Here is a 17,434-nt window from a genome sequence, read left to right on the forward strand (position 1 = left end):
TGGAGTTAAGGAGGGAGGAAGAGACAATGGGCGTCCACCACAATGGCGAAGGCATTGGTACGTGCAGGAGACAGGCAACTTGCAAACAAGGGAGGAGATCAGTAAAAAATCAGGCCCCTGGCACAAAATTTTCTGAAGGGTCTGCTGCTTCTTTCTAAGCCTCTGAGTTATCCTGGTTCAGGACAAAAATAATAACAATACTGATGTTCTTGTTTTTCCTGTTTATATTACCAAAGCCGCAGACAAAGTGCAAACAGCACGTGTTCTGACTGAGAAGGGCTTGGCCCTGGGTGTTCTCACCCACTTCCTGTTCCCCACACAGCAGACTTTGCTCTTTCTTGAGCAAAGCTCAAGCAAAGCTTGAGCTGAGCTTTCTGATCCCATTTTACTGAAAACTATAAGCAATGTATTCTATATATTCATATGCCATAGACACTTTCCTCTACCTCTTCCAGTCAAAGTCCCCAGAAGCCTGCAATGTGTCGTCCCTAAAAGGAGAAACAAAGAATTCACAAGACAGCACGGACCCAGGAGACAGAAAACATGACCATTCCTCTTCCTCTACGGCTGACGGAGTGGTAAGTCTGAGTGAGTGAGAGTGTGTGTTTGTGTGCGTGTGTGTGTGTTGTGTATGTATGTTTCTGTGTGTGTTGTATGTTTGTGTTTGTGTATGTGCTGTGTTTGGGAGTGTATGTGTATGGGTGGAGTGTGTGTGATGTGCTGATGTGTATGTTTATGTTGATGTGTATCTGTGTGTTTTTGTGACTGTGTATGTTGTGTATTTATGTGTGTTTGTGTGACTGTGTATGTTGTGTATTTGTTTCTGTGTGTATGTGGGTGTTTTATGTTTGTGTGTTTTTTGTGTGTGTGTTTATGTGTTTATGTATTTGTGAATATGTGTGTGGAGTTTTCTGATTGTATGTGTGCAGTGTTATGTGTGACACGTTTGTGTGTGTGTATGTTTGTGTATAGGTGTATGCTGTGTTTATGAGTGTGCGTTTGCAAGTTTGTGAGTGTGTGTATGTTTGCAATTGTGTGGGCGTGTGTTGTGTTTGTGAGTGTGGGTGTGTACTGTTTGTGACTATGTGTGGTTGTATTTGAGTGTGTGTGTGTTTGTTGTGTTTGTGAGTCTGTGTGAATGTTTGTGAGTGTGGGTGTGTGTTTGTGAGTGTGTGGGTGTGTGTTGTGTTTGTGTGTATGTTTGCAAGTATATTAGTGTGTGCTGTGTTTGTGTGGGTGTGTGTTTGTGAGTGTGTGGGTGTGTGTTGTGTTTGTGAGTGCACGTGTGTAGTGCATGCAGTGTGCGTTTACAGTGGTACGAACCCATCCATGAATAAGAGTCAGAAGAACTCTGTTCCCTGCTCGAATTCACTGTTTAGCTCTGAGCAAGATGCTTTGGCAAGTTGACTCTCCTCCTGAGAAGCGTTAAGTGGGGGGACATAGCTGCTTATGCTCTGTGCTGGAGACAAAACCTACCAAGTGCAGCGAGGCAGGCATGTGAGGTGCTGGCCAGGCAGGGGCAAAGCAGCGAGGCCTGGGGCGCGGACTCACTTGCTGGTGCAAGGCTGGGGCGCACAGTGCAAATTTTCTGCCTGTGCTCCTCACCCAGCTCACCTACCCACCCTGCTGTTACTTTCCACTGAGCCTCCCCTTCTTTCTAAAGGAGTCACGAGATTTTGCTGGTGAAGTACTGCCTCAGTTTCCACCAAGGATGTAAGGAAGCGAAGGACAAAGAGGTTGAGGGGTCTCCAGGTACAGAGATAGGAGCACTAATCTCCTTGTTCCAGAAGCCCTTTGGATAGGCAAATGCTGTATCCCTGCTAGGGATAGCTGGGGACAGCTGTTCCCCTGACCTGGTCACTCTCTTTTCCTGAAGTCACATGACTTACTGGACTGTGACTGTTTTGAGCCTGGCCCTTCAGAGGTGACATTGCTAAGTAAAGCCAACAACCATACAGCAAGGGCCACACTGACCTCCCGCTGGGCAGCTCCCAGGATAAGGGCAAGACTGAAGTCATTTGCCAGGTTAACAGAGTACAATGACTTTCTGAGGATGTTGTGGCAATGGGAAAACCATGCCTATCAGGGCCCCCTGTAGCTGGGTCTCCCCACACCCCACAGCCTTTGTCTGGCGACATTCATCTGACTGTGTCTCTGAGAGTCCTACATGTTCTGGAAAAACAGTCCTGGAGCCATGCAGTTTCCTCCCTGACTCCACAGAGAATATCAAGCAGCTATAGGCTGATGGGCCCCTGACACAGGGAACTGTGTTAGTCCATGAGGCAGGATGCACTGAGCGAGGTTACATGCTCTCCTCAGAAGGATGCCTGAAGTTCCTGGATAGAGTGGCATGGCCCTTCCCACAGGGGAGGAGACCTCAGGGACATTTAGTTCAGGCCTAGCATTCACACTTATGGGGACAATAAGGCCCAGGCAGTGTGACCATCCACTGTGACCAACTGATGGCCGTTGGAGATGAGCACTGTGGTCTCCTGGCTCCCAGCAGGACTCTGCCCCGCACCCTGATGGTCCCATTCCTGTCCTCACAGCAGAACCTGGCCACCAACATGTAAGCCCTCTGTAATCCTAACTTCCTAACTGCCAAGCCTTCCCCAAAGGTCAGGCCTGGACTACCCTTTTTGGCCCAAGATCCCTGCCCCCATCCCCCAGGCAGTCCCTCGCCACGACTTCCTGCCCATGCCCTCCAGATACACTGTGGCCACACCAGTCTTCCCACTGCTCTCAGGACCCAGTATCAGACCTGCCTCTGCTCTCTGTTCTTTTCTCTCCTCACAGAACGGCTCTAGGACCCTGTCTCTCCAAATACTACCTGCCCCCTCGGCTGTCAGGCCAGTTCACAGTTCACCTTTCTCCATGAAGTCTCTTACACTGCCAATAGAGACCACAGTAGGGATGGGGGAAGAGGAGAGAAAACAGGGTCTGCAAAGGAAGGAGAGACCCCTCAGACGCCCTCCTCTCTCTCCTCATTCAGGCTGCTCCCCTCAAACCTAAGCTTCTGGCAAGAGAAAGGCAAAAGTCAGGTGCCTCTTAAAACTGTTGAAAAACCAATAAGACATATTATGGTTTTCTCTAGATAAAGAAGGAAGAATATGAAGAGATTGTCCAGGAGAATCCTGCAGGAGCACTGTGTCAGGATCCTAAACAAGACGTTATAGGAGGTAAACTACTTTCTAGCAGAAATGAGCTTGAGAGAGGTGTGGATGGGGATGTTTAATGACAGGTGGTGCACTGGGACAGGCAGCGGGGTCCATCCCTGTAGAGATTTGCCCACCTGGGCTGCCATCAAGGGGGCTTTAGGTTGGGGGGGGGTCTTCCTTTACTGCAGCCAAATAAGACGGAGAGGGCCCTGATGGGCACAGTGGGGGAAATGAAGGGAGACACAGTGCCAGCCGCCCCCTTTACTAAATCTCTGTGCCAGGCCCAAAGAAAGGGGTCTGTGCATTCTGGGCTTTCTTCCTCAGGTAGGATGTGCTGATAGTCGGTGTGACCAAACAGCTCACTGGAGCCCGAGACTCTGCAGCCAATAGACCCCATGCAGGTGCTTGGCCGGATCAGATGGGAGAGCTCTCAGGGTCATACGGGTTGCAAAGCAGCATGTGAGCAGACAGGATGTACTTGGCTGCTGCCTCAGAACTGGGCTTGGCCTTCTGGAGGGGGTTCTCTCCAAAAGCTACTGCATCAGGGCCAGGCTTTTAACTTTCAAGGGCTCAACTTTGCCATCTACCTTGGGCAGACAGAATCTGGGAATGCTGGAAATCCATCCAATTTCCTGCCCAGAAGAAATTATTTGTGATTCATTATGTATTTTAACACAAACAGTTTTTTACTACATGAACTTCAATGGCCTGAGCCACTGGGAGAGAGCCTTATTAATAAACCACCAAAGCAAATTACCCATAGAAGTGCTGATACCCGATTTACCTATTCTTTTTTTTTTTAAATTTTTTGATGCTTATTTTTGAGACAGAGACAGAGCATGAATGGGGGAGGGTCAGAGAGAGGGAGACATAGAATCTGAAGCAGGCTCGAACTCACAGAGTGTGAGATCATGACCTGAGCCGAAGTCGGACGCCCAGCTGACTGGGCCACCCAGGCACCGATTTACCTATTCTTTCAGCAATCAAGGTTAAATATTACTTGAAAAATCCTCTCCAGCGCTCAAGTGGTATATTTAAATTCCAGTGGTGTGCTCTGGTCCCAGGCGTGTGCAGAGACAGGGTTTGCTATCTTTGCCCAGCTTTTCATTGGCTGGGAGGGCAGAGGTGAATGTTCCATGCTTCCTTGAAACCCTCATCCATTCACTCAAATTCCTTTCAAGTCAGCTGGGGGAAGCTGGAGGGAGTCAAAGCCATTCGGTCGGAATTGGCTGCTGGGTCAGCCTGGCCTGGGTGGCAGGCAGCAGAAAAAACATGTCATTGCTGAAGAGATTCTGAGGAAGTCAGTGTCCATCCTCCCCTCAGGAGGCTCAGGGCTCTGCTGTTGAGACACATCACTATCTTCAATGGGGGAACAGACTTGGAAACCATTTATTAGTTGGCATTTCTCTGTGTGCTCTGGGTCTCAGATCTGAAAGGTCAGAAGGGAATTAATTCCCTTCCTGGTGCTCAGCCCCAGGAATCCAAGAACCTTGACACTAGGTTTCTCGATATTAAATTGGCATCTCCAAGTCTCTCTCAGCTCATGGTTCTGGTATTCTGCTGGGTGAGAATGTCCAACCCAGACTTCAAGGCTGCTGAATAAGAATGTGGCCGCAGGGTGTTTCTGCACTTGGAGCCTGGGGGTGGGTTGAGGTGGTCCCACACTCCCAACATTCTCTGCCACAAAAGCTGAAGAAGGTGATATGGTCAGACGCATGAGGTCACGTGTTTCTTTTTCTTCCTGCTCTTACTGAGAAGGATCTCCAATCAGGGAGACTTAGGGAAGCCCAGGTCATACTGGGCTAATTCCCATCTGGGTGAGAACAGATGACCCTGATAAGAAATGTCAAAACCGAACCATAAAAATGTGGTATTCTACCACATCATCCAGCAATTCCCCTTCTGGGTGAATACCCAAAAGAACTGAGAGCCGGGGACTCAGACATTTGTACGCTGATGTTCACAGCAGCATTATTCACAATAGTAAAGGGTGGAAACAACCCAAATGTTCATATATGTTTATGAATAAACAAAATATGATACAAACCTACAATGGGGTATGATCCAGCCTTAAAAAGGAAGGCAGTCCGGACACGTGCTACAACATGGGTGGATCTGAGGGCGTTATGCTGAATGAAAGAAGCCAGACACAAAAAAGCAAATCCTGCAATATTCCACTCGCATGTTCTACCTAGAATGGTCAGACTCCTAGACGCAGAAAGAACACTAGAGGTCACCAGGAATTAGTGCGGAGGGAGTAATGGGGAGTTGTGGTTTCATCAGGACAGTCTGGGATGATAAAAAAAATTCTTGAGGTGCACAGTGATGATTGCACATGATGTGAATGCACTGAGCGCCTCACCTCAAACTGGGTACAATGATGAATTTTGTTATATTCTATAATTTTTTACATTGTCTTTTTACCACACTTGTTAAAAAAGGCTTTAAAAAGGCAAGAAAGAACGTGAGCCTCCCCCGTCCCCCTCCCCCCGCAGGTCTCCGGTGCAGAGGCTGGTCTTCCGCTCTCCCCCCACCCCGCCGACGCCCTGCCCCAGTCAGGGAGCTCCCAGCCACGCGGCTCTAACCCCAGCTCCCTCTGCTTTGTTTCGCGCTTCCAGGTCTGGGGAAGGCCCCACCGAGCCCCCGGAGATTGAGGCTCCTCCTAGTGGGGAAAGCCGGCAGCGGGAAGAGCGCGACGGGAAACAGCATCCTGGGCAGGAAAGAGTTCCAGTCTAAACTCAGCGCTCAACCGGTGACCCGGGCCCTGCAGAGGGCCAGCCGCGACTGGGCCGGCCTGGAGCTCGAGGTGATCGACACCCCCGACATCCTGTCCCCGTGTGCCCCGCTGGAGGCCGTGTGCGAGGCGGTCGTCTTTTCCGCCCCCGGGCCGCACGCGGTGCTGCTGGTGACGCAGCTGGGCCGCTACACGGAAGAGGACCGGCGGGCGGTGCGGCGCCTCCAGGAAGCCTTCGGGATGGGCGTGCTGGCCCACACGGTGCTGGTGTTCACGCGCAAGGAGGACCTGGACGGGGGCTCCTTGGAGCAGTACGTGCGGGAGACCGACAACGAGCCCCTGGCCCGGCTGGACCGGCAGTGCTCACGGCGCCACTGCGCCTTCAACAACGCGACGGGCGGCGCGGAGCAGGAGGCGCAGCTGCGGGAGCTCCTGGGGCAGATCAACTGCATCCTGTGGGAGAACAACCACCGGCACTTCAGCAACCGCGCCTACCGCTACTGCCAGCGGAACGGTCTGCGCGGAGACGGCCAGGAGAAGCAGGTGCCCGGGGGGAGCGGCTCAGAGGAGGCGCCCGGCGCGGAGCCCTGGCGGGAGGGTCTGTGCCAGATCCAGAAGGAATCAGAGGAAGTTTACAGACGTCTGCTGAAGAGGGAGCCCATTTGAGCCTCGGCCGGGCCTCAGCCTCTGTGGCCAGCTGTCGGCCTCTCCGTGCCCGTGCGTCCTTGGCCATCCCAGTCTCCTGATCCGCGGGTGCGGTCCGGAGTGCCCAGCTCGAACCCCCCGGGGGCCTTCATCACACCTTCCGGGGCGGTTGAATGGCTTCTACGCTGTAGGGAGCAGCATGCCAGGTGGAGGGGAGAACTCTGCAGTGCGCGGGCGTCTTTCTGGAGGGCTGTTGCTGCGCATGGAGAAGAGAGCAGAATGGGGTCTGGCTCTGGCCATCTAGCTGCATAAGGAGATAGGTGCGCCTCAGGTGCACCTCAGCTTCTTTGAGGTTCTAGATGCTTCTGGAGAGTCTGACCAACTGATGGAAGCAGAATTGGAGCAGACTGGAGCAACATACCCGCCCCTAGTCTCTTTTCCTTCCTTCAAGCTGTGTGACAGAGGGTCTCCAGTTACCTTCATCTGGGAGGGGTGGGAAGTGCTGGAGGGCGGTCAGAGATCAGAGGACACAGCGTCAGGTCTGTTTGCTTTCGTCCAATGGTTAAGTCTCTACAACCAGATGCCCGCGGACTACATCTCGCAGTGTGGAGGCCGGGACACCTCTCTAACCCAGACCTAATGGACCTCTAAGAAAGTTTGAGCGTTTCTTTTGCCAGAATATTCAGAAAAGTGTCTCAGGGCCCAACAAGACTTATTTGGGGGTGCATACTTAAGTCTTTGTGCCAGAACCATTTATTAGATATGCCATCAATTTCCCACTGAACTGAAGCACGTTGATCATATGATACGTTTTCATATTCTGTAAGATCTATGTCAGGATTTTCAATTCTGTTCTTGTCTCCTACTTTTCTTCCTTTCTTATGAATAAAATATTGATTTCATTTCAGAGGCTTTGTGTATAATATGTCAGTCTACATTTTTATATTTCCTTTGTTATTCTCAGGCATCCATTCTTCAGGGTGAAAGCTAAAATAATTTGCATTTCCATTAGAAGATTAATTTCTTTAAGTGATCTTGTTTTAACTGTCAGCTTTGTTAATTTCATAACAGAAAATACATTGACCCGAATCTCGCGGTCCGTGAGTTGGAGCCCCGCGTCAGGCTCTGGGCTGATGGCTCAGAGCCTGGAGCCTGTTTCCGATTCTGTGTCTCCCTCTCTCTCTGCCCCTCCCCCGTTCATGCTCTGTCTCCCTCTGTCCCAAAAATAAATAAACGTTGAAAAAAAATTTTTTAATAAAAAAAATTAAAAAAAAGGAAAATACATTGACCAAATGACAGCCTCATTAACTGAGTCTAAATGGCAAGTTACTCAAAACACGTTATCCAGTAAAAATCCTTGAAAAAAGAAAAATAAAATAATAAAATAAATAAAAATCCTAAAGAAATTGGTTTTAATTACATCAAATACAGTGGGTTCTTTTCTCCTTTATGATTAAAAATCAGCGGTGATAAGTCCCACAAGATTTCAGGAGAAGGGATAGATGGGGCACTATCGCTCCCTCAGCTTCAGACAATGGGGGAAGACGTGTGTGGATATGTTCTGGAAACTCCACAGTCTGTGAACCAGTAAGAAAAAAAGTGATGTGGGTGGAGGTGGGGGTGGGCTGAAGACAGAGTGTTGTCTTGGCCGAGGCTGTGAAATCGCCAGCTTCAGAATTTGTTCCTTTCTAAAAACATCTCTACACTGAACAAAGCATGAAAAATGGGGATGTGGACAACCAGAAGAGCTCAGTGCACACTAGGTTGTTTCCTCTCTTGCTGGGTCCAAGCAGCTGTTAAAAGTATCAGGGGTTGTTTCCAGCTCCCAACACTCCTGTAATAACACTGAAAAACTATGTAGAAAATACAAAATAATAATTATACAACAGTTGCTTGAAGGCACTGGGGAGTGACCAAATGCAGGCAGACACTACAGGGAACTGTAATCCCCAAACTGTCTAGAAGAAATTTTTTTCTGGAAGCCTGAAAGAATTGGTCACAGTACTGATAGCAGCAAAGATGGAATCTGAGGTTCCAGTTCACCAAGCATTCCATGGCGATACTGAAAGGGTCATGTTTCTGGAGTAAAAACCACATCAGGGCAAAGGGATTTGCTCTAAAAGAAGACCAAGCTCATGGGCATTGAGGAGGGCAACTTTTGGGATGAGCACTGGGTGTTGTATGGAAACCAATTTGACAATAAATTTTATATTAAAAAAATAAAAATAAAAATAAAAATAAAATAAAATAAAAGAAGACCAAGCTCAAAGTAGTCCCTTCCTAGGAATGTGTAAAACCAAGCCTTCTCAAAGCCAAAGTGATCCACCAGTAATTTTTTTAAATGTTCATTTATTTATTTTGAGAGATAGAGACAGAGCACAAGCAGGGGAGGAGCAGAGAGAGAGGGAGACACAGAATCCAAAACAGGCTCCAGGCTCCAAGCTGTCAGCACAGAGCCCGACGCGGGGCTCAAACTCACAAACCGTGAGATCATGACCTGACCTGAAGCCAGACGCTCAACCGACTGAGCCACCCAGACGCCCCGATCCACCAGTAATTTAAGTGCCTGCTACAACAAAGTCAATATTCTTCAGGAGATAGTAATATCTTGAGTCTCTACAATGTATTATCTACAATATCTTATAAATTATTAAAAATTCTTGTTTTCTAACATAAGGATAGGAAGTTATAAAATTTCCCTCTACACATGTGTATCTACATCTCACAAATTTGTGTATATTCCGTTTTCACTATCAGTTTAAAATATTTTCTATATTCTTTGTGATGTTTTTTCTCACTCATGGGTTATTTAGACGTATGTGTTTGAGTTCCAAATATTTTAGTATTTTCTAGAAATTTCAGTGTTCAGTATGGTAAGCATTAGTCATGTGTGGCTATTGAGCACTTGAAATGTAGCTGGTGTACCTGAGAAAAGGAAGTTTGAATTTTAATTTAGTTATAATTAGCTTTAATTTAAATTTAAAAACTGAAGCAGTGTAAAATATTTTACCATGAAACACAGCTTTGTTGTTTAGGTGGAAATAAATTTCCCTTGAATATTGTATTACATATTATTGCTGTTTTGCAATGCAAATGTGGGACGTATGCATTGTTTCTAGTGTCAGCCATAAACCTGTCACCGAGCTATAGTCCTGTCAATAGATTGATTCTGTTTGAGTAATCTTCTTTCACTGAGGCAATACTTGTGTTTGAATACTGGATGTAGACAGTACGAATCACAGTAATGCCTACCTACATTATAGGTGGTAATTAAATGTAAATACTGATTATTTTATTCATAATATAATCAAATTAATTTTAGGTTTAAAAATCAATATGGACAAATTTTTAACTTTGAAATGAATGCATAATACTGATACAGAATGAATGGAGATCACCAGGTGAACTCCATGACAAGAACAGAGAAAGAGAAAGAGACCAGACCAACATATGTTACAAAATTCATGATGAGCAGCAATTGCACTTTGCTGTAGTACAACAAAGCCAGAAACAAAGTGGTTAGAGACATTTTCAGGATACACATAGGAATTTTGATGAAACATTTCCTCTCAACAATCAAAAACAAAATGGACAAAACTAGTAACTGAGCCAGAATCAAATGCCCAACAAAACAATTCTAAACAATTTTTAACAGGATCTGAGCTTTTAACTTGGGCCACTTTAAAGCAGCTTTGAACCCCAATGTTTATAGCAGCACTCTCAACAATAGCCAAATTATGGAAAGAGCCTAAATGTCCATCAACTGATGAATGGATAAAGAAATTGTGGTTTATATACACAATGGAATACTACGTGGCAATGAGAAAGAATGAAATATGGCCTTTTGTAGTAACGTGGATGGAACTGGAGAGTGTGATGCTAAGTGAAATAAGCCATACAGAGAAAGACAGATACCATATGGTTTCACTGTTATGTGTATCCTGAGAAACTTAACAGAAACCCATGGGGGAGGAGAAGGAAAAAAAAAAAAAAGAGGTTAGAGTTGGAGAGAGCCAAAACACAGGAGACTTTTAAAAACTGAGAACAAACTTAGGGTTGAGGGGGGGGGGGGAGGGAGGGAAGGGTGGGTGATGGGTATTGTATGGAATACAAGCACTGGGTGTTGTATGGAAACCAATTTGACAATAAATTTCATATATTGAAAAAAAATAAAGCAGCTTTGATTATTGCACAAAAAAGAAAAATGCTTTAGTTGGAGAGATGGTTAAAGAAATTACTACTTTGGCTACGGTAAGTTTTGTTGGAAAATTTTAGGAAAAGCCTAAGATTTTTAAAGTATCAAAATATGAAAGACCTTCCATTAAGGCACCAAACAATTGACCTTTTTGAGGAACCTCTATAATTGTTTTCCAGAGTGGCTGCACCAGTTTGCATTCCCACCAACAGTGCAAGAGAGTTCCCCTTTCTCCACATCCTTACAAATATCTGTTGCTTTCTGACTTGTTAATTTTAGTCATTCTCACAAGTATGAGGTGGTATCTCATGGTGGTTTTGATTTGTATTTCTCATATGATGATGAGTGATGCTGAGCATCTTTTCAAGTGTCTGTTATCCATCTGTATTTCTTCTTTGGAAAAATGTCTGTTCATGTCTTCTGACTATTTCTTTATCTTAAAACATTATTTTTATCTTATCTTTATCTTTAAACATTAAAAATAAGGCAAAAACCTCTTTGACCTTGGTGGCAGCAACTTCTTACTCAACATGTCTCCAGAAGCAAGGAAAACAAAAGCATAAATGAACTATTGGGACCTCATCAAGATAAACTTTCTGCACAGCAAAAGAAACAATCAGCAAAACTAAAAGGCAACCAATGGAATGGGAAAAGATATTTGCAAATGACATCTCAGATAAAGGGTTAATATCCAAAATCTATAAATAACTTATCAAACTCAACACCCAAAAAATCAAATAATCCAGTGAAGAAATGGGCAAAAGACATGAATAGACACTTTTTAAAAGAAGACATCCAGATGGCTAACAGACACATGAAAAAAAAATGCTCAACAGCATTCATCATCAAGAAATACAAATCAAAACCACAATGAGATACCACCTCACACCAGTCACCATGGAAAATTAACAACGCAGGCAATGACAGATGTTGGCAAGGATGCAGAGCAAAAGGAACCCTTTGACACTACTGGTGGGAATGAAAACTGGTGCAGCCACTCTGGAAAACAGTATGGAAGTTCCTTAAAAAATTAAAAATAAAACTACCCTATGGCCCAGCAATTGCACTACTAGGTATTTATCCAAAGGATACAGGTGTCCTGTTTCAAAGGGGCACAAGCACCCTAATGTTTATACTAATGTTTATAGTAGTGATATTGACAATAGCTAAAGTATGAAAAGAGACCAAATGCCCATCAATAGATGAATGGATAAAGAAGATGTGGTATATTGTCACAGACTTTGAGTCTGGAGTTCTCTCTTGTCCAGCAAGAGAGCTGATGCAGAATTGAATATGAGAGAGGCTAATGTCCAGGATGAGACAAGAGACCTGAGTAAGGGTCCTTGCTCTGTATTTATTAGGATCAGAAGGCTTACAAACGTTATGGACATGCAGAAAGAGACAATAAAATAGTGATCATTAATTCATGTATGTGAAAGAAAGGGGGTTTCGAAAGTATGCAGTGTTAGGGGTTTGGGTCAATATAAAACAAAATCCCAGTGTCAAGCATAGGGCTGTTTACTGCAGGCACCAGACACCGTGTCTGTTTATCTTAACCTTTCTAGGGGCTAAGTCAGATAGAGCATGCTACCTCAGGGTTAACAAGACATTTTTCTCGCTGATTAGCTCTGGGCGCTTTTGTCCTGTAAAGGCTTTCCGCTTTACATTTTGTTTACTTAATGATAAATCCTGGGGCTTTTGCCCTGCTGTGGCAGGTTTCCACCTCTAGCTGCTCTTGGACGCTTTCATCCTGTGAAAGCAGCTTCCACTCTATGCTTCATTCTACGCTGAGTGCTTTCGCCCTGTGGCGGCTTTCTGCTCAGAGAATTCTTAAACTTATTCCCCATTGTATATATAAAATGGAATATTGCTTGGAATCAAAAAGAATGAAATTTTGCCATTTGAAACAACGTGGATGGAACTAGAGTGTATTATGCTAAACAAAATTAGTCAATCAGAGAAAGACAAATATCATATGACTTCACTCCTATGTGGAATTTAAGATACAAAACAGATGAACATAACGGAAGGGAAGCAAAAATAATGTAAAAACAGGGATGGAGACCAAATATAAGAGACTCTTAAATATAGAGAACAAACTGAGGGTTGCTGGAGGGTTATGAGTGGGAAGATGGGCTAGATGGGTAACGGGCATTAAGGAGGACACTTGTTGGGATGAGCGCTGGGTGTTATATGTAGGAAATGAATCACTGGATTCATTATTATTATTATTGCACTATATGCTAACTAACTTGGATGTAAATTTAAACAAACAAACATTAAAAGTAGAACTACTGTATGATCCAGCAATTGCACTACCAGGTATTAACCAAAGGATACAAAAATACAGATTTGAAGGGGCACATGCACCCTGATGTTTATAGCAGCACTATCAACAATAGCCAACTATGGAAAGAGCCCAAATGTCCACCAACTGATGAATGGATAAAGAAGATGTGGTGTATATATGTACAAGGGAATAATACTCAGCGATCAAAATGAATGACATTTTGCCACTTGCAACGACATGGGTGGAGTTAGAGTGTATTATGCTAAGCAAAATAAGTCAATCAAAGAAAGACAAATACCATATGATTTCACTCACATGTGGGATTTAAGAAACAAAACAGATGAACACATGAGAAGGAAAAAAGAGAGAAGGAAGCAAACCATAAAGACTCTAAACTATAAAGAACAAACTGAGGGTTGATGGAAGGAGGTGGGTGGGGGATGGGCTAGGTGGGTGATGGGTAATAAGGAGGGCACTTATGATGAGCACTGGGTGTTACATGTAAGTGATGAATCACTAAATTCGATACCTGAGGCCAATTTTAACATATATGTTAAATAACTAGAATTTAAATAAAAGCTTAAAAAGAAAAAAGACAAGATCTTTTTAATAATATCAAAGATTAATTGATATAAAATTTGAAAACTTTCAAGTATTTTTTCTTTAGAACCATACGAGAAGTATGATATAAGACACTGGCCAAATAACATTTTTAGTGTGTCTTAAAATATTCCCAAATCTATGAAGAGATGTTGTAAATTCAAGGCAAACAATTAAATTAGAGGTATAGGGATTTCAAAATCATTTGAGCCTGTCCGATGAGAATTTTAATAGATATTTGGCACCAATCTTTCACAATGGAGATCCCTGCGTAAGGCTCCAGCTTCGATCTCATACTGTATGCCCCAGAATTACTGAATCATGTTCTTTCCCAGTGCTGGATCCTGACTTTATTTTGCTTTGATTGTTTCCAGAAACATATCAGCTCCCACCACTTAAACAGAGTATTTGATTAGGAAAACATAATCTAGGTACCAAAAGTAAAATGTAGGGACACCTGGATGGCTCAGTCAGTTAAGCATCTGACTCTTGATCTCAGCTCAGAGCTTGATCTCACGATTGTGAGTTCAAGCCCCATGTTAGGTTCTGCACTGGGCGTGAAGCCTGCTTGAAAGAAAGAAAGAAAGAAAGAAAGAAAGAAAGAAAGAGAGAGGGAGGGAGGGAGGGAGGGAGGGAGGGAGGGAGGAAGGAAGGAAGGAAGGAAGGAAGGAAGGAAGGAAGGAAGGAAGGAAAGAAGAACTTTTAATCTAGGAAATGAGAGAGTTGCCCACGCATGGGAAGGCTGGGAATGCAGGGCTTTGAGAAGCTAACTGGGGCTCTGAAACCAGCAATTCTCATGGCCATCAGTGATGAAGCATAAAACCTGTGTGTTTGCAAAAGTTTCCAGAGAATGGTACTCCATCCCGTACATGTTCCAAATCCCAAGGGAGCGTCTTGCATTAGTGAACTTTAACCTGGACCTACAGGAGAAGGGATGATATGGAATGTCATTCTAGGTTCCTTCCCTGTGATGCAGAGAAGGGACCTTGAGGGACAGTGAGTGTTGTCACGGTGACAACAGGGGATTTGGCACAGCTGAATAATTCATAGGTAAGGATTCACCTTATATCTGTTCTTATGGAAACATTCCCTATCTCATCCAAGACATCAAATAAGACTAGTCCCTATTTAATGCTGAGTGTGCCTGGGACAAAGTACTAATTTATTATCTCGTATTTTAGTCACTTGTGTCTCAGGATGTTGACAGTTACTACCACAGTAGTGGGTGGCAGAAAACTCTTCCCTGTTCAATGTTGTGCACAAAATTCCTGGCATACATGAGGCATCTGTAAATGTTTCTTCACCCTACTCCTTGGAGATTTAGTGAAACTTGGCTCAAGGTACATTTCCATAGCCTAGAGAGGCCAAAAGCCTTCATGCTCTTTCTGGGAATTTTCTGAGCTCACTTCCTTAGGCTTTCCTCTACTTTCTCAATCATATGCATTGTCCCATTTCACCCCATTTGATGTAGTTCTTCAGCTCTTTAACTGGTTTCCACAATAACAACATATATTAACCATTTTTTTTTAAGTTTACATACTTATTTTGAGAGAGAGAGTGAGAGAGGGGCAGAGAGAGAGGGAGAGACAGAATTCCAAGCAGGATCACAAAACCTTGATCATCACCTAAGCCAAATGAACCCAGGAATCAGATGCTTAACCAACTGAGCCACAGAGGTTCCCCATTAGCATTTTTATGAAAGTCACAGGGAGGGGTCCCACAAGCAGCAACTTACTGCACCAAGAGTTGACTCTTCTCTCTCTGGCTCAGAGGAGGAAATGCCAATCCCTCCAACTCCACCACCCAGGAAGTAGAAACTCTGCTGTGAGCCCTTCATAAATGATCTCCTCATGAAAGGCAGAGTGATTGGTCTGTTTCAGAATGTGAGAATGTTAGGACAGTCTGACTTCCAGTAGACCACTTTTTCCTATTATATTTTATTTTTCAAAAACAGGAAGCAGATGGTACTTTCTCCCTTTTAGCTTGCTGGGACCAGACGTGACCCACACTTTTGGATACTTATTCCATTCTGTATGCACACCAAATAAATTATTTCTGGCAGGCCCCAACTGAGTCACCTTCTCAGACAGTAAATCTGGTTGTCAGATAGTCCCAGGATGTACGACTAGCTCTGTTCCATTCAGGGAGAAGAATAAAGTCTTCTAACTTTGGACTCCAGTTCCTGCTCTGGTCTCTACTTCCTCTTTACTAGGGAGTCCTAGAATTTTGATAGAATTTCTGGTATTTTGCCTTATTTGATTTAGTTCTTTGCATGTACACTTGAGTATCTTGGAAAGGAGTCTTCAGTATTCTGAATCCAGCTGGTAACATTTTCCCTTTCAAACACAGGATTATTTGCTGCTGGGCAGTCACTCTGAAGGGATAGTCCCAGACGAGCAGCATCCACAACACCTGTGAGTTTGCTGAGAATGCAGATTCTCAGGCTCCACTGAGAGCTTACTGAATCAGAAACTTTGTACTTTAACAAGCCTTCGCACTGGCTCTGATGCATGCTAATGCTTCAGAAAATATAGAGAATGTGTGAAATGAAGAAGCATTAAGAATTGTATGAAAATTTGGTTGGGAGATTGTCAAGGGAATTCACCTTGAGGGTGAGAATGACGTAGCTGTGCAGCAAGGTGTAGAGAAAATTCACCCAAACGACACATAGCTCATGTTGCTTGTCATCTGCATGTTATCCACCTGGCCTTTGTTCCTTACTAACAAAACTACAGTTGTGTTGATAAAAGTGATGTATCATGTGAAATACTAAATCACACAGTGTTTCTTGCAGCTGTGGTAACCACATGATCAAGAGATAGAAGCCAAAGTCCTGGGGATTTCTGGGCTTGCTTTGCTTTTGTAATACAAGTGACATTCTGTTTTCCTTTTTGTTTCTTTCTTTTAAGTTTATTTTGAGACAGAGATAGAGATAGAGACAGAGAGAGAGAAAGAGAGAGAGAGAGAGCAGAGGAGGGGGAGAGAAAGAGGGAGAGAGAAAACCTCAAGCAGGCTTTGCACTATCAGCCCAGAGCCCAAATCTGGGCTTGATTTCAGGAACCATGAGATCATGACCTAAGCCAAAATCAAGAGTTGGGCACTTAACTGACTGAACCACCCAGGAGTCCCTGCCTTCCTTATTGTTTCTATCTTCTTTCCATCTGTAAGGCAGAGGTGAAACAGTCATCTTGCTTCTTTGAGACAAAAGTCACTTGCAAAAAATGGTGGAGCAGGTAAGGAGACAAAAATCAAGTTATCAAGTTCTTTGGAGAGTTACATCACCAACTTTTGTATAAAATTTGAACCTTTTGTTTGTTAAGCCACTTTAGTGATGTTTCCCTTATGTGCAGCCCAACATACTCCAGCTGATATTCCAGGACTGAATGAGAATCACTGCCAAATCAGCCACACTGAGAAACAGGGGACACCATTCAACAGATAGAGGATGGGATCCCATCCTTCTCAACAAACCCCCATGTTACATAGGCATCTCTCTCCCACTGAAGGAGAGGAATGTGATGGTGGGGTGGGGGGGCATGACTCTCAAAGTCACTTAAATAGACTGAACTCTGTCTAAAGTTTCTCTTTGACAGATCACATTGGACTTCTTTAAACAACATGAAACATTTCGTTATGATTTTTCTCTGGAAGTAATGGGTAAGACCGAGGAAAGACTAGAAAAGTTAAAGTTTTTACATTTTCTCTCTGTATTAAATGTAGTCTATGTTTAATTTTTCTATGTAGGCTGTTCCCATGTACTCCACACTGCTCCACAAGAAGCAATTGACTTAAAGTCTTAGGGGACTCATTTC

The 17,434-nt window shown here is 44.2% G+C and overlaps 1 protein-coding gene across 1 annotated transcript; it reads left to right on the plus strand.

The window, feature by feature from the left end:
- The first annotated feature begins 284 nt into the window (after positions 1–284).
- On the plus strand, positions 285–7,444 carry GIMAP6 (GTPase, IMAP family member 6). Its single transcript, XM_040468639.1, has 3 exons — positions 285–578; positions 3,095–3,179; positions 5,777–7,444. Exons 1-3 carry the CDS (start codon positions 405–407, stop codon positions 6,556–6,558), a joined length of 1,041 nt encoding a protein of 346 aa, XP_040324573.1. The 5' UTR covers positions 285–404; the 3' UTR covers positions 6,559–7,444.
- The last annotated feature ends 9,990 nt before the right edge of the window (positions 7,445–17,434 follow it).

This window comes from Herpailurus yagouaroundi, unplaced genomic scaffold (assembly GCF_014898765.1).
Source record: "Herpailurus yagouaroundi ecotype Mexico unplaced genomic scaffold, PumYag 67782, whole genome shotgun sequence".
Taxonomy (NCBI): Eukaryota; Metazoa; Chordata; class Mammalia; order Carnivora; family Felidae; genus Herpailurus; species Herpailurus yagouaroundi.